At 30.2% G+C, this 23,601-nt stretch overlaps 1 protein-coding gene across 1 annotated transcript; it reads left to right on the plus strand.

Annotated features, from left to right (window-relative positions):
* Positions 1-10,468: 10,468 nt before the first annotated feature.
* LOC110642331 (cytokinin riboside 5'-monophosphate phosphoribohydrolase LOG1) lies at positions 10,469-13,838 on the plus strand. Its single transcript, XM_021794329.2, has 7 exons — positions 10,469-10,731; positions 11,362-11,459; positions 11,566-11,596; positions 12,085-12,184; positions 12,952-13,022; positions 13,327-13,470; positions 13,571-13,838. Exons 1-7 carry the CDS (start codon positions 10,498-10,500, stop codon positions 13,649-13,651), a joined length of 759 nt encoding a protein of 252 aa, XP_021650021.1. The 5' UTR covers positions 10,469-10,497; the 3' UTR covers positions 13,652-13,838.
* The last annotated feature ends 9,763 nt before the right edge of the window (positions 13,839-23,601 follow it).

Consider the following 23,601-nt stretch of genomic DNA (forward strand, 5'->3'; position numbering starts at 1 on the left):
ATTAATAAATTAATCCAAATATGATATGAAATCCTTTTTATATAGCAACTTGAGAAGGAACTTGAATCGATTTGATTTGATCTAAATTCACTTAAAAATTGTAATTTGTTTTTTTCATCTTATTTGTTGTCCTTGAAGTTGCATTTGTCACACATATGTAAGTGTTACGAAGCTATAGAATCACATGCAAAAGATAAGGCAATGAGAGGTGTATTGGTAATCCAATTGCGTGCATAAGTTGGCCATCTAATTAATTATTATATTTAATATTTTGACTAAAATGGTTGAACATTGCACTGATGTTGAGATTAGAAGAAAGGGACTTGGCATGAGAAAATAACGTGACATTTATTCTTCTTAATGGACAAAATGGAGGTCGGTGTTCACTTTTGTTCAAGATCCCAACTCTTCTCTCTGTTTGTCAAAAGTTTCAAAACCAATGGACCATTTTCCTTGATATATGCTATTGTTCCTTTGAGCAATTGCTGACTCTTCTCTAGTCTCTACCCTCTACCTCTAGTTTATTATATATGTTTACTACTATAAAATTATGGAATAATGCTCAATTTCACTCCTAATTTATTGAAGATATTCAATTTAATCCATTTTCAATTTTTTATTTAAAAGTAATTTTGGAATTTTAATCTAAGCTCAATTTAGTTAAAAAAAATTAAAAAATTAAACTTCTGATTTTTTATTTTTGGTTTAAATTAAGAAATGAATAAATTTGTCTCAAAAATTTTAATTTTTGAGCTAAATTTAACTTAAATTGAAACTTCTAAATTAATTTAAACAAAAAGTTGAAAATAAGCTAATTAAACATCCTAATAAGCATAGAGGTGAAATTGAACATTTAGCCATATATTTATCTTCCTTCTCAACTTGAACATATATATTGAAAATTCTAATTGATTGTGCTTTAATTTTTAACAATTTAATATCTTACCTTATTCCTTTGTTTCTTCTCAACTTGAACATATATATTAAAAATTCTAATTGATTATACTTTAATTTTTATTAATTTAATACATTGTGTTAAGCTCGGTTAGTAAATGTGATCAAAATCATCATTTATCGTTAGGTATGCCACGTTACAGACGTGGCAATGACAATGCGCAGACATGGCCTCAGTGCCACTTAAACTGCATTTGTAAACCAGCATAATATAAGGTATTAAACTGATAAAAATTATAAACAATCACTTATGCATCAAATCAAAAAATCTCTTATGTGTCAAAGCATAAAATCTCCTTTATATATCAAAGCGCAAAATTATATGATTTTTTTTATAATTTTTTTTAAAATTTAAGAGACTAAACTATTAAGGGATTTACTAATTAAAAATCAATAATTAATATTAAATATATAATGATTGAAATTAACAAGCATTTCCCTGCAAGTAATTAATTAATGGGTTAATATTTCTGGTTGAATTTATTGGATAAGATCATAAAATAAATTATCAAACACTTTGCAATCGTTTTCCCATCAAACTATCAAAGGAGTGACTGATTAGTTGATAATGTTGCTTAAACTTGATTGGAGGGGCCCACGTGCCGACACTTATTGGAAACAAATACATGCTTATATGTATCCATATTTTAATACACTACATATATACATATCCAAACTTGTGGTAGCTATGCCTCCCTTGAAATTGGGATGCAAATAAAAATAGATATTTCAATATTTTTCAAAAGAAATAAATATATCACTAAAAAATAAGTGTAGAGAATCTAGTGATAATCTTACAATTTAGACCTAAAAGCAAATACCATTTTAAATAGATTTAAGTTATTAAAATTAAAAAGTATTACAAAATTTGTAATTTTTAAAAAAATAAAATAAAATTATACTCCCTATGTCACACAAAGATAAGTTTACTTTTTATTTCATATGGATTAAGAAAATATAATTCATATAGTTAGAACAATAAATTTTATTTAGTCTTTTTCTAATATACTCTCTCCTCATATTGTTTAATTTAAAATTAAATAACTCGTATGCTAAATTATTCTTGAAACTAATAAAGTTTATTTTTTTTAATATATGTTAAATAGGTGTATATTAGTAAATTAATAAATAAATTGTTATTTTCAAAAAGAAAATGATCTACAATTTATGACTAAAGAGACAATGCTTTTTTTTTTTTTTTTTAAGTATAAAGTTTAGGGATAGGAAGGTATTCTCATCCTAGAGCAAAAGAAAGCCCATAGACCATTGAAATTTATAGCAGAATTTATGCATTGTCCACCCAGAAGAAACTCCAATAACGGTCAATGAAATAATGAGTTGATTGTTGATATTGAAATTATTTATAAAGTTATGGGATTTAAATTTAATAGTCAAATAAATAAATTAATAAAGAATTTAAAAATAGGTTAAGTATGTTCTGGCGATGGAAGAAAACTATATGTTCTTCAAGAATTAATGATAAAAGATTCTGAAGGTTTTTGGAATGCCGGTGAGTGAAAAAAGAGAGCAAATTTTCTGCAAAAAAATTAATGGAACGACCAATGAATAGCCAGAAAAGCTATGCCGGCAGCTGCTTTGATAGGAATATCCCAATGGAACATACAAGTCACAAGCCACAATAGTCATAGCAAAGAAGAAAAGGATGGTAGTCTAATTAATGTGGAAGAAGAAGAAGTCAAAAATAGATTCTTGAATATTCCTTCTCCAAAGGACTAAGTACTAGTTAAATGATAAATACTTTAGATTATTAATTAAAGATTAATTTTTATAAGTTAACCCTAGACTTCATTTTTTTTGGCTGACTGTCACAAGTTGTAGGTGCGTAGCAGAGAGAGTGGTCCTGAGATGAAAAACGACAATCAAATAGGCTCTCAATTCATAAACGGTGAAAGAGATGTCTACCTTATCACCTCATTGGGTGTACCTTGGTAAGGATCCATTCATGCATATGAGCTATTGTGTAATTTTTGTTGCCACAATCTAGGTTTTATTTTATATATACAAGGAAAGAGTTAAATAAATTAGTAATCAATTTCTTTTTTAATGAATTACATATATATATATATATATATATATATATATATATATATATGAAAAATTGGTCTGTTCAAGTATTTGAGTTGAATCATTTTACAAATAAAAATAATTTCAACACATATTTAGATTAATTTGATATTTATAAATTATTCTAGATTAAAATTTTAATTTATATTTTTTTAAAAAATAATTTATTAATTTAATTAAATCAAAATTATTTAATTATTGAGAGATATTTAAAATAACACTTAAAAAAAATTCATTCATAAATCTAATTAATTATTGAAAACATGCACATATATTAATAAGATCAAAATTTATAATTTTAAATATTTCCCTCTAAAAAATAAGGTTGGATAAAAGCACTTGTCATACTAAGGTTATATTCGGTAATATTAACTATTCTAATAATTGTTCATTAGTTTAGTAGTTGTCAGTTATTTTACTAGTTGTTTTACTGGTTGTTAGCTACTAAATATTAGTTGTTAATGATTGACTATTTATATAATAATTTATAATGAAAATATTTAGTAAAAATAATTATTAAATTAACTATTAAATATAAAAAAATCATTATATCATCTTATTTCCTTTAATAAAAACGTTTCTTCAATCTCTAAATATTAGATGAGTAACTTTTTATGAATCACTTAATCTTTAAAAATTAATACGATATAAATAAAAAAAATAGTGTTTTAACAGAAGTTAAAAAATTAAACGCTATCTTAAAAGTTATTGTCAAAGGAGACCTTGTACTTAAGCAATTATATATGAAGAAAGAAAAAGTTGGAAAATGTTGAATCAGGTAGAATTGATCTAGAAAAGAAAATGATGAGCTTGGAATAGGTGCTGCTATGAGTAGGGACAAGAAGTGATATCAAAGGCTAGTAGATGTTGTCTAAGTGGGCAAGAAAAATGGTCAATAATCAAGGACATGCCCACAATTGCTAAGCCTTTGTCATAAACAAGGATAGTGGGAGTGTTGTGAAACAATTGTGGATATCAAGTTTTGTCTGAGTAGGAATTCCACCATTTCAAAGTGGAAACTCAACAATATTAATATATATTAATTAATCCATTAATAATTTTGAAACCATTTTCATGGGAACTCCAAGAAATATGGTAAGAGGAAAAGCTTAACTATGTGCATGCTTCCTAATCCTACCTCTATTATAAATAGATAAATAAAAGTCATTTAAGCAAACCAAATTTGACTAATTTTCCTTTTTTCCTCTTTGGTGGGATTGACTATTATATATTTTATGCAAAAGCATTCTTTGGAAAATAAGCAGTCTTTAATTAAACTAAAATATTACAGTTTGATATATATATATATATATATATATATATAAGTTCGTGATTTTCTAATGTTTGGATTTAGAGTGGTATTTAAATAAAATCTTCCCAGTGATGAGGATTTCATAATTTAAACTCTAACCTTATCATAAACTATTTTTTTAATTTTATTAAATCAAATCAAATCATTTTAAAAAATCAAAGCAAATTAAATTATTAAAATTACTTTAACTTAAATTAAATTAACGATTTAAATTAAATTGGGCACGCTTCTATTCCTAAATACATGTGTATGTATCAACCACCAACTTGATAAGCACATGATAAAGGAATTGTTACAGGATTTGAATTATTGTTTGTAGGAATATAGGATTTGAAATCCTGATTTTTAGCATTGCATGCTTTTTTATCAATATTAATGGGAAAGAGATTGGAAGAGAGGAGAAAGAGCTATCATTTCCAAATTTGGAGAAGCCAATTTGGCTACGGTTTCTATAAGGTATCACTTTACAGTAGGGTAAGTAGATAAAAATATGCCTCTTGCCACTAAAGAGTTTTTCTTGACAAAACAAACTCCCAAAGGTTGCTGTTGTACCGTATGTGTCCATCTTATGGTTTTGGGGCAGCCTCACGGGTCACCCAAGGGGGACCATCACTACTTTATCCCGTCCATCCCTAAACATTATGATTAACATTCTATTCGGTAATATTAGTTGTTCTAACCATTGTTAGATATTCTAATCACGGTTAATTATTTTACTAGTTATTAGTTATTAGATATTAACTATTAGCGGATAACAATTTATATAGTGGTTTAAAGTAAAAGTATTCGATAAAAAATAACTATTAAGTGTAAAAATGGTAGTATCATCTTTTTAATTTTGTCAAAACATTAAACACCATCTCAAAAGTCAGAAGGGGTAACGTTTCATTATTACTTTCTCAACCTCTAAATGCTAATGTAAATACTTATACCACCAAATAGTATAAATCCCTCAACCTCTAAATATCAATATAAATACTTATACCACAAAATAATATAAATAAGAGAAGTAGTTTTTTAACCTTAGTTACAACACTAAACACTACTTAAAAAATTGTTGCTGAATATGGGTAAAGTTAATGAATTACTAGGCTAACTTAGCTTAGTCCAGTAGGTGAAGCTATATCACTCATTTGATAGACTCAAGTTCAATCTCACTCCCCTTGCTTAAAAAAAAAAGTTAATGAATAGCTAATAATTTAATATTTAAGTATTTATTTTATAATAAAAAAATATAAACTTAATAATTATTATTTTAAAATAATATATTTTATTAAATTATGATATAGATTGTTTCAAAGATGAAATAGAATTATGCAAAAAGGAAAAACTATTTTGTCACAAATAATAAAAAAATATATATATTAACAAAATGAAAACAAAATCAAATTCACCATAGTGAGCTATGGAAATTAATAAGAACCTAAAGGCATTGGGAAAAGAGAGGGGGTAAGGTACATTGGGTCTTCTTAATTCTTGGCTCTACAAGTATCTTTCTATCCCTTGATCAACTTAAGAAAGGAAAACAACATTGCATGAAAAAGATGGAGATGAGCTGATGACTGAGCCCCCACCTTGCTTTAACACCTCCATGTTTTCTCTAGCAAAACAACAAATATATACTTGCAATAATATTGTACCATCCTTGCATATGGTACATGTTATATTAAGACACTGCCTTTGATAAATAAATAAATTAATTAATTGATGATCTAAATGTCTGAGTGCATGAAATTCACCAAAATTTATTACCTTCAAATAAATGTACGAATTATCATTGGCTTTTAAGTGAATGAATTTGATTTATATCGCGTGGCATTTAATATTATTCTAGTGGTCAAGTCTTTGTTTCGTACCATGAAAAATAAAAAATTTAAGGTTCCAAATATTGATTCAAGCTGTAAGAGAAATTTATTCAACTTGGGGAGATTTTAGATTCAAATTTCGCCCCTCATTTTTTTGGTGTGGTGTCATATTCGTGCTTAATTAATCTCATCCAAAATATCTTAAATTTTGACTCTAACATGATATCATATTTAGCATGACGTAATCAAAATTGTAATATAATCGTGATTACACTAAATTGTTAATTACTTATTTGATAACATAAAAAAATTTGATGTAATAAAATGATAATTATACAATGTAATCAATTATACTTAAATAATATAATGATAATTACATACAAAAATTGATATAATCATGATTACTTGTTTTAATTTTTTTTTATTAATTGTCAACACTATCATCACTACCATTACTCGGCCACCACTGTTACCATCACCACTGTTACCATCTTGTCACCACTACCATCACCACCACCATCCTGTTACCTCCATATTACTATCATCACCACTATCACTTGGCTATCTTATCACCACTTAATCACTACCACCTCTATCACAATTTAGCCATTATCACTATCACTATCTCATCTTGCCACAAACACTACCTAACCATTGTTGTCGCCATGACCACCATCACTTAGCCATCATTACCATTCAACTACCAATCACTGCAATTATTATTATTTATTATTAAAACTATAAATAAATTAAATATTAAAATCAAAATTATCATTACATTATACTACTTATATTTTTATTTTACAATTATATATGAGAATGTAATAATAATTACATTATATTATATTACAACTTTGATTGCATTACATAATTGATTATATTATATTATATTATACTCTACCAAACATAACCTAAGTGCAGTAGGTATACTTTCAGACGTATATGGGTGTGAAAAATACAATACATCCATCTTTTTTCTAAAAAAATATATAAATTTTAAAAATTTCTTTTAAGAAAAGAAAACAAAAGACTTTATATAATGAAACAAGCACTCGATGATTGAAATACCACTAATTCAATGGATTTGCTGGAATCTCCTTTTTTTTTTAAAAAAAAATAATGTAGTACAAAGGAAGAAGAAAGGGGATTGGAGAAGGGGCAAAGCAAGCACTTGGGTGGGAGCTTGGGACAAAATAACACCAAGGTTTGATATTGCTTGAGGGTGAGAAACAAGAAGAAATGAAGTTTGTTTCTTAATTAATAAAATATATATATATGTTTCCTATGCATAGAACAAGAATGTCTAGTGAGGGGAGGCGATTGAGGATCCAACTAAGATGGGTCATGATGCATAACAGCTCCCTCATGTGAATCCATTGTCTGCAACTGCAATCTCATCGTATCCTACTTATTTACTTCAGATACTTTTTTATTTGTTCTTTAATTAATAGTATTTTCAATGGATGGCCAGCAGGAAGGACAAAATTTGATTACCCGCAATGCACGGTATTTGATCTTGAAAGAAGGAAGAAGCTCATTCCAGAAGGTGGTTGATTCTATAGAATCTGCTTTCTGGATAAATTAATCAATAATCCACTTCATTTCTAGAGGAGTTAAGAATTCGACACTCAATTCTTTCATTCATTTTAGTTGTATGAATGTTTTGTTAGAATTTAAATTCATATAACTTCATAATTTTTGAGATAATTTTAATATTGACAAACTAAATTACGTTTATTTTTTCGTATAAAAAATTTACATTTATTCTAATATAATTTTGGGCTCATAAATCCAAATGTGGTCAATAAAGGGTATTTATAATTTACTTCATAAGATATTATAGTTTAATTTTTTTTATTTTTTATTAAAAAAAATTAATACTCGAATCATATTTCTATTAACAAAATAGTTATTTTGTTAAAATTAAAAATTAATAATAGTTAAAAGCTGCAATAATTTACCTAGTCTAACTTAATTTAGTGGCTAATATGCATATAACTCATAGAGTTTTCACCTCCCAATCCCCTACTCGAAAGAAAATGTAACAGTTTAATTCATTAAATTTCACTTTTATAACAGTTTAGTCCCTAACAGAATCACTGTTTTGTTAATAAAAACATATATCAAATACTAATTATTTTTCATAAAAAAATTAAATTATAACTTTTATCAAATTTCAAGAACTAAATTATAAAATATTTTAATATAAATGTCATATATCATCAGACTTTTTTATTAAAATTGAAAATTTTTAATTATTTATATTATAAGAAAGATATTCAATCACTTCATTAATAATTAATGGCATTTTATACATTGAACGTAGGTGAAAAACATAAAAAGAGAACTCAACAATGAGAATTAACATGACGATAGTTTATTCGATGGGAAAAGTAAAGAATTGTCCCTTTACCACCGCCATATTACAATAAGATTCATTGTGTTGTTAGATTGAATATGAGAGAACTAAATGGGAAAAATGAAATAAAAGTATTGTGCTGATACCTTCAATTGTCTAAGTTGTGGAATATAGGCACTAGAAGAATGGTTGATTATGCAAATTTTGGTGGTGGGTATCTCTTCTGTATAATAAAGCATCACTAAAATTTTACAATAATTTAATTAAATTAATTTCTTTTTATCAATTCTCATGTTTAAAATGAAAGAGTTCAATTCTTTTTAATTTTAAAAATAATTTATTTTTAAAAATTAAAAATCAAGCATGATTGCACGAGAATTTAATTGAATTCATTTCTTACGAGTGATTTATTCTAATGAAACCATATGCCTCTGCCTATTGGGTTCCTTTTCATATTACTTTCAGCAAGAGAAACTCTTTTGAATGTTCTCGTCAAAAACTTTTTTACTTTTTTTTGGATACTTTTCATATTTATGCTTACAGCAATATTCATCTCCTCTTTATATTAAAGGATTGAAAATACTAAACATTTGATATTTCATAAAAAAAATAATAATTAAATAGCAAATAAAATATTGAACGTGTGAATTGAATTTTATATATATATATATTTTAAGATTTCAATTGAAATTTAACTCTCATGTACTCTTATAGTTTTAGATATAATACCATTTTTTTTAATGTGATAATAGTTGCCTATGGTTTACATACAAGGACTTTGCCATATTGTTTAAGGAGTACTTGAACTAATTACACTAATAATTAGTGATTTGTGGCCATGAGTTGTGAGGCTAATTAATAATTAGTGATTTAATTGATATTTATAATTCTTTTTAATGGTGAATTGCTTGTAGAATAAACTTTTGTCAAATCACTTTAAATTGTATATACTTCACTTTTCTGAAGTTAATTTCACAAAATTAATCTTGCAATTAGCATAGTTTCCCTCATTGTTCATATAAAAATTTCATATTTTATTTTATGTTTATAAAATTTACCCTACAAATTATAAATACACTCATTAAAATCAAATAATTATAAATTTTTTTAACACATTAATATATATGTGCATTGTCTTCACTATTTATATAAATTTTCCATGTAGTATATTTGGTTTTTATGAAATTACCTCACAATTTATAATTAAATATGCTCAATTTTTAGTACTTTAATATATGTATATATTTAACAAATAACAAATTTTTCTAAACTAATAAGATGTTGTTTTGTTGGGGTAAATTCACTCACTAGCTTTAAATTCTCTAAAAATTAATGAATTCAATTTGTCTGGTTAGTATTTTGTCTTCATTTTTCAAAAAGTCAAAGAAATCACTTCGTTCACTTATCAGAAAATAAAATTCTCAATAAATAGAGAGTTTGAACTAAATGAGAATGTCAACTTCGAAGCTTAGTGTTGAGTCATTTTTTTTTTAATATATTTTTTCTTTTTGAACTTTCATTACTTGATATGAAATCAAAATTTGTAATGAAAATTAGAAATTTTATATGGGGGAAATTGTTCTAAATGGTAATTGATGTATTATTTATGTATGGGATTATATATATATATATATATATATATATATATATATATATATATATATATATATATCATGTTCAATGGACTTAATTTAAATAAATTAAAAGAAAATCCAAACTCTATTGTTCACTTTTTCTAAAAGAAAATTTGATGTTAACAAAAGGAAATAAAAACAAAATATAAAAAAGAACAAAAAGTAGAGCTGGGGTTGGCATGGAATAAATGAGGGCAAAATGGAGGCAGATATGATTGGACGGTGAGCTAAATAGAAGAATAGCAAAGTAACACAACACATTCTCGTCAAGTTCCTTAAAGGAATGGACTATAGAGTATGGAGTTTTACGCATGCTAATGTACGCCTCTGTTCTACCGTTATATATGCATGAACCCACTCTCCATCTTCACCAAAGCCGGTGGTGGGTCACTTGTGAACCAGGATATTTGCATACCATTTCTCCTTTCTTTCTTCCTTTCTTTTCTTCAAACACAGAGAGATATGGAGATTGATAAGGAAATGAGACAATCCAAATTCAAGAGAATTTGTGTGTTTTGTGGTAGTAGTCCTGGAAAGAAAAGTAGCTATAAGGATGCTGCTATTGAGCTTGGAAAAGAATTGGTTAGCTCTGCTTGTAACTTCATCTTGGAAACTGCTTTCACTTTCCAAGTTCTGCTTTCTTTTTTCAGCTTCTTAAACTATTTCTCTGTGTTTTTGATTTCCCCTTTTGCTTCTCCTTTGTAATTACTTTATATAGAGCTTGCTTTCTTGTTTTGATTTCCTACTCTGGTTTGGTTCCCCTGTTGTTACTCTGTTATAGTTTCTTGTTTTCTTGTGCTTTCTTCTTTTTACCTTTTCAATTCTTGCTTAGAAAATCAAATAAAATAAATGTGTTCAGTAATTCTTATTGCTTTTCCTTGATGGGTTTTCAAGAACTTCTAGTAATGTTTGATGAAGATAATAAATAAATTTGTCTGCTTTGGCTTCTTGTACCTTACTTGGGTTTTAAGACTTCTCTCTTTTTGTTGGAGCCGCATTTTACACATTAGTCCATTTTAGATAATTTAATAGCTCTATATTTTATATTCTTTATTGAATCAGCATTGGAAAAACTAGTTCTTTCTTTTCTTTAATTATTATTTGTATTTTATTAAAATACAACAACCAAAATGTACTTCAATGGGCACTTCACTATGCACTCGTTGATATTTTTCTTTTGACATTTTTTTCCTCTTTTTTCTTCTTTTTCAGGTAGCAAAAAATATTGATCTGGTTTATGGAGGAGGGAGTATTGGTTTGATGGGGTTGATTTCTCAAGCTGTTTATAATGGTGGCCGCCATGTGATAGGGTGAAGCTTCTAACCCTATTCCATGGGTTCTTTCCTCTTCTTCTTCTTTCTTTCCTCTATATACAGGAAGATACAGAAATTGACAATAGAATTTTTTTGCCTGCAGAGTTATCCCCAAGACACTCATGCCTAGAGAGGTATTCTTTTAATCTCATGTGGTGGCTATTTGCATGAATTTCTACCTCTCCTTTGTTATCTTAAAGAATGGGATTTCATACTTTGTCTCATTTGAGGCTCAGACATCTTCAATTTCAGACCTTTTATCGGTTCATTTTTTTTCATTTCTATGCTTACACGTTTCTTGAACATGTCCATCAATCCACTTGTCTTCACCATTTTGCCCTCTCTAATTACGTTTTGTTCTTTCTTTTCTTTTAATTTTAATTTTCAAAAAACACGATATATATATATATATATATATATTAATTAAGAATACGTGAAGTGTATATTTTTCTTGAATTTTCCCTTTCTTTCTTTTCTTTTTTAAGCTTTATGACTTTGTTTCGGACCCACCACCACTGCTGCACCATCATTGCTTCTCTGTGGATAACTCTCTCAAAATTAGAGTTTTTTTTTTTTTAATATTGATTTTGCCTTTGTGTTGACTTGGGTTCTGCATTTTCAGATAACTGGTGAAACAGTAGGTGAAGTGAAGCCGGTTGCTGATATGCACCAAAGGAAAGCAGAGATGGCTAGACATTCTGATGCATTCATTGCCTTACCTGGTCTGCTTAACACCTCCAAATTTTTATTATTTTAAATCTTTTGTGTTTGTTTCATTGTTTGTGTCAGAAATGATTAAGAGTTTATAAAAATGGCATAAGTTGACCAAAGAAACAAGGCCAATTTTTTCTCAAGCCTTGAACTGCTCGACCTCCACAAAAAGCAAGCAAAGACCCATGATTAGAGAGCATTTTCTAAGCTTGAAAACCTCTAGTCACTGACGCTATTCCTCCATTATTATGTTCAGCTGCTGACACTGAAAATTAGGCTTTTTGTTTGAGCCTTTACTTTCTGTGGTTAATAGGCTTTCCATGTGATGATATAACTGTACCTCCTCACCCTCAAATTCACCCACTAAGGAACAAGCTGCAAAATAATTGTGAACTCTTCTTGCAAATGGTCCTTTTGAGAAGGAAAAGGACTATAGCATGCAAATGATTACAGTTTTCTACCTTCAATTTTGGGAAGGAAAAGTTAGCCTTGTTTGGTCTTGTTGGTCCTTATGTGGTACTAGTTTTTGGTACTAAAAGAGGCTGACCAAACTGTAGGACATCATTTATGGGCTAAGTCCATATTGCTACATTGATTGAAGCTTCACGGCTTAAAACAAATGATACCCATTAATGTTTCTTTTTCAGAATTCCCATGTGATCCCAAGAACAATCTCTCAAAAACTTACATAATTGTCTCTATTAGCCTTAAAAAATGTACAAGTTTGTTCTCTTGGAAGTATAATTGATTCAAATTTTTTCTTGGGATTTCTTTGAAGGTGGCTATGGGACCCTTGAGGAGCTTCTTGAAGTGATAACTTGGGCCCAACTTGGTATCCATGACAAACCGGTAAAGCAACTTTTCCTCCCTCTAACATCTTCCCCTTAGTATTGATTCTAATTCTAATCTATCTCACATTTTAGCTTCTAGCTTCATTTAGAATAAATCATTTGTGGAAAAGAATTCAATTCAGTTCTCACATAATAATATTTATTTATATATTTTTTTTAAATTGAAAAAATTGAATTCTTTTATTTCAAACGTAAAAATTAATTAAAAAAATTAAATTAAATTCTTGTAAAATTATAAATTTTAAACCGGGGTTTACACTCTAACATCTGAAATAGCTTTAAGAAAAATTTTATGGTTGCAGGTGGGATTGCTGAATGTGGATGGTTACTACAACTCTTTATTGTCATTTATTGACAAAGCAGTAGAGGAAGGCTTCATTAGTCCAAGTGCTCGACATATCACAGTGTCTGCCCCTAACCCAAAAGAGTTAGTCAAGAAAATGGAGGTAAAGACCCTTTTTAAAAAAAAAAAAAAAAAAAAAATCAATCATATTTCATTTTTTTTTTCAAGGAATGGTTATTTATAATTTTTTTTTCTTTTTTAAGGAGTATTTTCCAAGGCATGAAATAGTTGCCTCAAAGGTCAGTTGGGAGAATGAACAATTAGGATACTCTGAAGAGATTTGAGACATTGAAAAGGAAGAGCCCAAAGAAAATAGGCACTTTGGCATTGAAATGGGCTATAATTTTACATGACCAAACGTTTTCAAAGTGGGTTTTTTTTAGCCCCTCTTTTTTTTTTTTTTAAATTTTGATGTAAACTAGAGAAAATTGACCTTGAAATTGGAAGCTTGACCATTTTCTTTAGCAACAAGTATGTTTTTCTTTTTTTATTGCACTATTTCCATTCCCCAAACAAAAGTGAAGTGAATGATGAGAAAATCTAAGGTAGCAACAATTTCTCTATGGTATACTGAGTTTGCATTGTTTCAAGAAAATGTGCCCTTTTTTTTTCAGAAAAGAAACACAACAAGTTAAGTAGTACACATCTTAAGATAGGCTACACCGATAAGATCATGAAGCAACTAGCTCCTCAACTTCTTAGGGATCTCAAAAATCACATGCACACCCTAAGAAACAGAAGCACCCAAATGAGCAATACAATCAGTAGCAAATTGGCTTCACAAGGAATAACAGCAAACCGCACCACCAAATCCAATTTCAATATCCTTTTTATAGCCTTAAGATTAGGTAGCATACAAGGGGAAATATTATGATTCGAAACAATGGCTTTAATCACCGAGGCATTGTCACACACAACAAACAACTGCTTGATACCCAACTTCTAGGCTTGATCTAAACCTTCTAACAATGCCTACAACTCCACCCTCTCAGTTGAAGATCTACCAAAATTAGCTATAAACCCTAAAACCCAAACACCTTTAGCATTTTGAATGATCCCACCAGTTGAAGCAAGACCGAAATTGTTAGAAACAACCTCATCAGTGTTCAATTTTAACCAAGACAAAGGGGGAGGAGACCATCTACACCATTTGATTACTCTAGCTCTCTTCTTCACCTCACCCGAAGGAACCTTAGAGATGACAGAAGACAAATTCTTGACAAAATTTAAAATTAAACCAACAGTTCCTTCAATTGACCCAACTTCTCCTTGAAGACCAACATATTTCTTCGCTTCACCCTCCACAAGTATACAGGTCATTCAAATAGTAAAGAAAAGATATTATCCCACAGAGATTTATTGTTTGAGTACCAAACTATAAAAGTCATGATTATTTGGGCTATCAATGATTTGTGCCAAAATTAGAGTAAGAGATGCAACAAATTAAATTGAGAAAATAAGGAAATTATAATGAAATAAGCAATTAAATTTCTAAGCACTATACTAATTTACTAAGTTTCAGCAAGTAATTAAAGATTTAATTAATTAATGGCAAAAATTAATTCTAGAGTTGAGGTTCATGAAGTAAATTTCATTAGGATTTGAATAGGTAAAACCAAAATTAAGGGAAATACAAGTTTGAAGGAAGTTGATTCTGATTTCCTTTAATTTTCCTTTCAAGCAAACTAAAGAGTTTTTAAAGGAAACTAAACCCCATTCTCATGCGATGTTTAATTACCCAAAACCCTTTAAGCTCTTTAATCAACTTGAAATTCCTCTTAACCCACTAGTTTATTTCTAACACTAGGTGATTAAGTTCATTATCTTGATTATCTATCATAGATTTTCACCTCTCGATCCTTCAATCTAAGATTAAGAACAAAACACAAATGGTACTAACAATGGGAATGTAAATAAGCACACAAGATAATAATCAAAACTTATATATACTAAAATTTGGTTAAAATCAGTCCAAATCCACAAATAAAACTTAAATCATTACACTCAACTCTGAAATCTTAAGTATCTACTCACTCATGCTTATATTTACAAGTAGAAAATATGAAATAGAGCAAGAAAACATGAAAATAAGACTAAAAATAAAAGAACCCAGAAGAAGAAAATCTAAATTTCTGAAAATGAAAGTTGAAAACATCACTCTGCAGGTGTCCTTATTCCAGAAAATGGTGTGGTTCCTTCTTTCCTTTTTCTTCTAATTTTTCTTTCTTTTTCTCCTTATAGTAAAAATGAGACTATGATGCTTATATATTCCCTCAAGCTTTGCTCTAAAAATGATCTCTAAAGGGATAAAGACAAAATGTGTAAAAGGTGTGAGAAGATAAAATTTTTCCATGTCAGCAATCTGCCAGCGTCATCTCACATGCCTCATGTGGATTTAAGTTATTTTCAACATGCCTCATGTTGATTTGGAGAAGAAGCCTTTAGATCCTGCACGACCAACTACACGGGATATGTTGAAGTTCCTGAAACTTTCAGCAAGTTTTGTTCTAAAATCTCTGTCTACACGACCCAGTGTTGAATCTACATGCCTCATGTGGATTCCTGCTGGCTGACTCTTATCTTCACATGACCTTCAACACAGGGCATATTGAAACCCTTGATAATCTTGGCTGGTCTTCTTCCTTAGGTAAATTTTTTTCATTTTTCACACTTCTTTAAACTTTCAAATCACTTTGAATTTCTTCTATATGGACCTTTTTGCCTTTAAACCTTATTAAAACCTATCAAAAATATTAAAATTCTAAAAATCAAATATAATGAAACTCAAATTAATAAATTAACTAAAATAAGCTCTAAAAGCATAAAATTACTAAACTAAAAAGGACAAAATGAATGCAAAATTATCCTAAAATACCTATATAAAATGAATTTATCAAATTCCCCCAAACTCAAACATTTGCTTGTCCTCAAGCAAATTAAAAACAATTATATGCAATTGGGGTACATTTTTCTTAGATTTATGAAAATCACTCATCCAAGCTTTCAAACTTGCCTCTAGTTATCAACAAACCATATACCCACCTTCAAGGTATGAGGAATTCAATTCTCACCAAAGTTATCACCGCTTAGCCTTGGGTCAATTATTCATCCCATCAAACCCATACCAATCAATAACATAGAGAAGTCATGCTCAAATAAGCTCTAAAACAATCCATAAACTAATGTACCTCAAATAATGATAGAAATAGTTAAATGGAGGAATAATGTGCCAATCCCATAGGCAAACCAACTAATCTAATCTCCACTAATATAGCAAAACTCAATCAAGAGATCAAAAGGGCTTTTAATTATTGTAATGGGGCTAAGGGGTAATAATATGGCTAACAAAGAAAAGGTAAAAGGAAGCAAAACATGAGAATAATTAAATTATTAAAAAGATCAAGATACACTTCGCTTTTATTATTGTTATTATTATTATTATTATTATTATTATTATTATTATTATTATTATTATTATTATTATTATTATTATTATCAAATGGGAGGAAAAACTTTACAATAAATCACCAATGCTAGTATACAATTTTTAGAGTCTTTTAGGGACTATGTAAATAACATTGAATTTTGCATTGCAATTGTCCCTTTTTAATCGACCCCCAAACTCATTTCTTTATATACTTGGGTGGTAAATAATTTTTTTTTATAACATGATATGATTGCTAGCCAATTTTACTTTAGTACTTCTCCCATTTGATTATTATATACCCTCTTTTTTTTTGTATCTATCACTTAAACAGATTATTCTCATGAATGGTAGGCAAATATTTAGGTTTATGGCTAGGTAAGTTAAGGGTGCCAAGGAAATAAGGGGCATAAATGAAGGCTCAAATTCGTTTCAAAGGGAAATTTTAAAGTGAGGTTGGTTAAGGTTAAAAATGTGGGTTTAAAATTCAAAGAATGCTTTGATCATTTCTTTTTTCAAGTGAATGCCAAGATTTCGCCTCGAAAGGTCTAGAAGGCTTGTTCTAGGATTGGTGAGACATAATTAGTTATTTCTTACTCTAGAGTTTTCTCTAAGTACTCTAGAGTTTTCTCTAAGTACTCAAAACTCAATGTAATTAATTGGGTAGCCATTGGCTAAAAAGATATAAACCTAGATAAGAATCTTATTACCTTATACCAATCCAGAACTTTCAATCCGTCAAACCCATCTAGAGGCAAGCTCAATTGCTTTTCAAAATAATTCTCAATCTTCTAAGAATTAGGTAAATTTTTTATTTTTATGTATTCATATTCTAAAATGAATGCAAAAATTAAATAAAAATAAAAAAATGAAATAAAAACTATACATAATCTATGTTATATCTATATGCAAGTGTATATATTTACATGGTGTAGGTGTATGGCGTATGTGAACTAAGTAACTAAGTATAAATGAAATGCAATTTAAGTAATGCAAATAAAAAGGATTAAAAATTTTACAAAAATTTTGCCCCCAAACTCAAATGAGACATTGTCCTCAATAACAAAAATGAATGCAAAGATGGACAAACAGTGAATAAACTAATCAGCTCATATAGTATGTACAATTAGGAATTAAAGCTAAATAAGAATAATTAATTCAAAATTAAGCTCAAAATAATATGAACAATGTAGCTCAAAGAAAATATGTGCAAAAGTATCCCAATTATATCAAAGTAAATAGAAGTGAGGTGAAAAAGGGAAAAGTGAAATGAAAAAATTTTAGATTTTAGGTGAACATGTGTGCTGATTGAGTAACATAAGGCATGTTGAAGTAAAGGTAAATTGGCATGCCCTGTGCTGAATGCTGATCAACTGACACTGGATACCAGCATGGGGCATGTCATGGCCCCTGAAAATTTCAGTGGGTTTCAAAAATCTTGCAATTTGAAGCAATTCAAATAGCTCACAAGATAGCATAACCCTTAGTATGAGGCATGTTAAAGGAAAGTAGTTTTAACATGTGGCATGTGAATGTCCATAAGTTACCTCAGATGCTGTATTGCAATAGCTAATAGAAGAGCAGTTGCTATACTTTCAATAATCCAGTTATATGACTATCAAAAAGCAATATCAATAATGCTATTACAATAGCCAATAGAAACTTAGATTAAAGAAAACGATCAATTCAATAGAAATCTGGATTACAAAGACAATGCATGTAGCACAGCAAAATAAACTAATGTAGCTAACAATAATGAACAAGCCAACTTAAGATTCATGAAAAAAAAAAAAAAAAAAAAAAAAAAAAAAAAACAAAAACAAAACAAAAGTTTAAACCATTCACAAACAGATAAAATATTTAAAAGTTCCAATAACTAGGAAATTAATAGCTAAAACATAAAGCACACTGACCAAATTATACAATCAAAAACTAAAGTCTGACAATTTGACTGAAACTAAACAAAAACAAAGTTTGAAAACTAGACAGCTGGTTGGTCTTCTACATTTGTGGACTGCACTGGCTCATTTGGTGCTGCTACAGGTGCTGGCTCATTGGATTTCTTAGAAACAGTATCCAGATTTTCTATCATAGCTTTCATCTCTTCAAAAATGTTTTGGCCCCATTTGTACAACTGGTTAAAAGAAACTACCAGCTTGTTATAAATGTCAATCATTTCTCTGTCATGAATTTTCTACTTTTTCCTGAATGAGGAAAACTTCTTTTTAATCTTTTTCTCAAGCTTGGCTTGCTTCTGATCAAGTGCATCAACCTTAGCCTCTAAAGCTTTCAGAGCAACCACCATTTCAGAATTATCATCAGAGGCAAGCTGTTGTGTATCACTCAATTTGTCAATTTTGGCTTCCAAATTTTTAAAAAAAGAAAAGAAGTCTGATTGTCCAACAGTAGGTGGGTGAGAGCTAGAAGGACCAGCATCAGGTGGTTGTCCTATACCCTATGATTGTTGCTACTCTTCACCATCATGTCCCCCATCTACCAGCATATAAACATCATATCTTTTCATACAAATTTTAATTTGAGTCATGATAATCCTATCTAGAAAGGACTGGACAACCATAGACACCATAGCATATTGGTGAGGGTTAAAACCAAATGATTTGGCAATCACAGTCACCATCCCTCCAATAACTATACTGCCAGCTGAATGCTTAGATACTATATGTTCCATATGAGAGCAAAGAAAATAAGCACCATTTATCTTTTTCTTCTCTTTCATGCACCATAAAAAGAATAAATCATTTTTTCCTACAACTCCATTACCGTACCCTCTGCCTAATATAGTATAAGACATGAACATTTGCAAGCATCTAAGAGCATGGTCTTGGATAGCTAAGGCCTTAGCAGAACTAGGGTTGTAATACTTTCCATATGGTGCAATTGACTTCCAAAATCAAGAGGGGGGGGGGGGTGGAGGGGGAAGGGAGGGTTATAAATAGTCCTTTGCCACTCAATCACTTTTGCGCCATCATTACATAAACCAAATAAAGTATTTACTTGAGTAGTGTCAAGTTTCCTATCCTGACTCAAACACCTAAAGGAAATGGTGTCCCTATGGTTATTGGTTATGGCCTGGAAATCCAATTTCAATGAGCTTAAAAACTCAAATGTCAATTCTTTAGAAGCAAGTTCTTGAATTTTAGCAAAATCACTCCAACCTACATTCTCCAAATATTCACTAACAGACTCATATAACCCTATCTCCCTGAGACTATGTTCATTAATATACTTGGTGGCTAAAATTTTCTTTTTAGAAAGTGTCTCATAATTTTTCCTCATATTAAAATCTCTAAAAGTCCATGGGTAAAATGAATTTACCTTCTCGCCAAATTAAGGGATAACTGGAGCAGTTTGAGACACTGTTGGGGAATGATGGAGAGGTGATTGAACCCTAGTTAGAGCAGAAGAGACCTGCAGAGAAATAGGACCTTGGGCAGTAGAGCGAATACTGGCACTGACAGGTTGTGGAGAAACAATCCTAGGTTGTTTCGATGGAGCAGAGGAGCTAGGGACTGATTTTTTTCTTTTTTGCATCTCATGCACAGCGAAAGGGGTGGATTTTGTGTGTTTTTAGGAGGAAGGTGTGGCATTTTAGGTTGCATTGTCGGGATTAGGGGTAGAATCAGAGGGTTGGTGAAAAGGAGAACTAGGGTTCGTATCGAGAATTTGGGGATTTGGGTTCAAAATGGGAACTTCGGGTGTAGCATTGGGTGGTGTGGAATTTGGTGTTGAGGTCGAAGAATTACTGTTTCTAGGCATTTTTAGGGCTCGAAGTTTGGGTATGTGGGCGGAAGGTTGTTTAGTGTGCATCATGGAAGGAATAGTGAAGGTTTTTGATCGTGCAGCTGATGAGAAAAAATAGAATAAGATAGCAAGGGTAAAGGTTTAAGTGGTGATATACTTAGGGTCTAACATGAGGCATGTTGGGAATAGTTGTAGGGTGACATGCCTCATGTGGTTGGGTGAAAGATGAATGACATGAGGCATGTTAGGATAAAAGGGAAAAATGACATGCCCCGCGTGATTATAGTGAGTTTTACATGAGGTGCTACATGAGGCATGCGAAACCCCTTGAAACTCTCAGCAGGTTTTTCATATTTAGCAATTTAAAGCGCTAAGAACAGGTTTTGATGATGACACTACCCCCAACATACATCATGTTGAACTTAGTGCTAAATGACCTGATGTACAACTCAAAAATGTGATCCTAAACACACTTAAACCTAACCTAAGACATAATTTGCATAAAAATTTCACTCAAAATCCAATTAAAACCCAATTAATCACTAAGAACAATTAAAATTCATCAATCCACGAAACACAAACTAAAACATTACTCAACTACTATTCACATTAACAGTCACACCATAAGGAATAACACCTAAATTCAACCCCAAACTTAGCATTAAAAATTCATGAACAAGGAATAAAATTCTGCTACAGACACTGTTCACATGACTAGATTTCTGCAGAATTGTACTATGAAATTTCACAAAATATTCAATTGCAAATATGTCAATCTCAGTGCAATACATCAAAATTAATTACCCAAGAAGTAAAATCAAGAACATATTGCTATTGATTACCATGAAATTTCATATATTTCTCACCAATTTCCTTAAAATTTTGAAACAAAAACAACCTTCCACTCCACCATATTGCTGTAATCAGACATAAAGCTCAAATTAGTTCAGATTTAACTTTGTTAGGACAGCATGCATCATGGAAAACAAATAGAAGGTTCAGCAACTTCCCAAACACTTATTCCTTCAATTCAACATACACATTTGCTTAAAAATCACCATTAACCTGCATAGAGAAATTTTTATGCCAAATTTGAGTTCAATGGGGTGTAAAATAAAACAAAACAAAACAAAAGATAAGTATGAGAAAAGAATTTTTGGGTGCCTCCCAAAGAGCGCTAATTTTAGGTCATTTGCTTGACCATCCTTAATTCAGTGAATTGGTGGATCATCAAGGAAACAACTTGTTCCCTTCTCAATTGGTGGGCCTGTGATATAAATCTTGAGCCTTTGACCATTAACTTTAAAAAGTCCAGAATTTTCACTCCAAATATCCACAACTCCATGGGGATAAACTTTCACAACCTTGAAAGAACTAGACCATCTTGATTTCAACTTCCTTAGAAAGAGTCTAAGTCTAGAATTATACAATAAAACCAGACCACCCTCTTTAAACTCCTTCCTTTTAATATTCTTATCATGCTAAATCTAGTCCTTTCCTTAAAGATCCTAGCATTCTCATAAGCATCTAACCTTATCTCTTCAAGTTCATTTAATTGAAACAATCTTTTCTCTCCAGCACCTTTTAAGTCAAAATTCAAAGTTCGGATTGTCCAATATACGTTGTGTTCCAGCTCAACCGACAAGTGACATGATTTCCCATTGACTAACTTAAAAGGTATAGTTCCAATGGGTGTCTTATAAGCTGTCCTGTATGCCCATAATGTATCATTTAGTCTCAATGACCAATCCTTCCTTGAATGATTAACAATTTTTTTCAAAATTCTCTTCAATTCCCTATTAGATACTTCAACTTGCCCACTAGTCTGAGGATGGTAAGGTATAGCTACCTTATGAGTAACCCCATATTTCTTCAAAAGATTTTCAAACTGTTTATTGCAGAAATGAGATCCACCATCACTGATTATAGCTCTTGGAGCTCCAAATCTAGTGACAATAAACTTCTTCAAAAATTTCACTACTACCCTTGCATCATTTGTAGGGGAAGCAATGGCCTCAACCCATTTTGACACATAATCCACACCCACCAAAATGTATTTACTCCCAAAAGATGATGGGAATGGTCCCATGAAATTTATGCCCCAAACATAAAATAACTCAATCTCTAAAATTCCTTATTGTGGCATTTCATTTTTCCTTGAAATATTCCCCACTCTTTGACATCTATCACATCTCAAAATAAATTCTCTCACAATTTTGAATATGTGTGGCCAATAAAATCCATCTTGAAGTACTTTAGCCACTGTTTTATCCACACTAAAATGACCTCCATAGTTAGAAGAATGACAATGCTCTAAAATGTTTCATATTTTCTCTTCAGGCACGCACCTTCTAACTAGGCCATCATTATATCTCTTAAATAATAATGGATCCTCCCATGTATAAAATTTCACATATGCAAAAATTTCTTCCTCTGTTGATAGCTCAAATCTGGTGGGAGAACTCCACATGACAGGTAATTGACAAAATCTACAAACCATGGCAATGCATCAACAACTAGTAATTACTTATTTGAGAAGAACTCGTCAATTTGCAATTCCTCTTCATTTCCATCTTTACTCTCATGCTTAATCCTTCATAGATGATCTGCTACAACATTTTCAGCTCCCTTTTTATCTTTAATTTGTAAATCAAATTCTTGTAGCAATAAAACTCATCTTATCAATCTTGGCTTTGCTTCCTTTTTATTCATCAAATATCTTATGGCAGCATGGTCTGTACAGACAATCACTTTTGATCCAACCAGATATGACCTAAACTTATCCACAATAAATACCACAGCTAAAAATTCATTCTCAGTGGTGGCATAATTTACTTGAGCATCATCTAAAGTTTTGCTGGCATAATAAATTGCATAAGACCTCTTCTCTTTTTTTTGACCAAGTACAGCTCCCACAACAAAGTCACTTGCATCACACATAACCTCAAATGGCAATGACCAATCCGGAGGTTGTATAATAGGTACTGTTGTTAGAGCTTCCTTTAACCTATTAAAAGAGTCAAAACAAACTTGGTCAAAATTAAAAGG

This window comes from Hevea brasiliensis, chromosome 6 (assembly GCF_030052815.1).
Source record: "Hevea brasiliensis isolate MT/VB/25A 57/8 chromosome 6, ASM3005281v1, whole genome shotgun sequence".
NCBI lineage: Eukaryota > Viridiplantae > Streptophyta > Magnoliopsida > Malpighiales > Euphorbiaceae > Hevea > Hevea brasiliensis.

Coding starts and splice junctions, on each gene's coding strand:
- LOC110642331 (XM_021794329.2), top strand. CDS start 10,498: ATGAACCCACTCTCCATCTTCACCAAAGCCGGTGGTGGGTCACTTGTG. Junction 11,460..11,565: donor GGTGGCCGCCATGTGATAGG/GTGAAGCTTCTA, acceptor TTTTGCCTGCAG/AGTTATCCCCAAGACACTCA. Junction 13,471..13,570: donor AGTTAGTCAAGAAAATGGAG/GTAAAGACCCTT, acceptor TTCTTTTTTAAG/GAGTATTTTCCAAGGCATGA.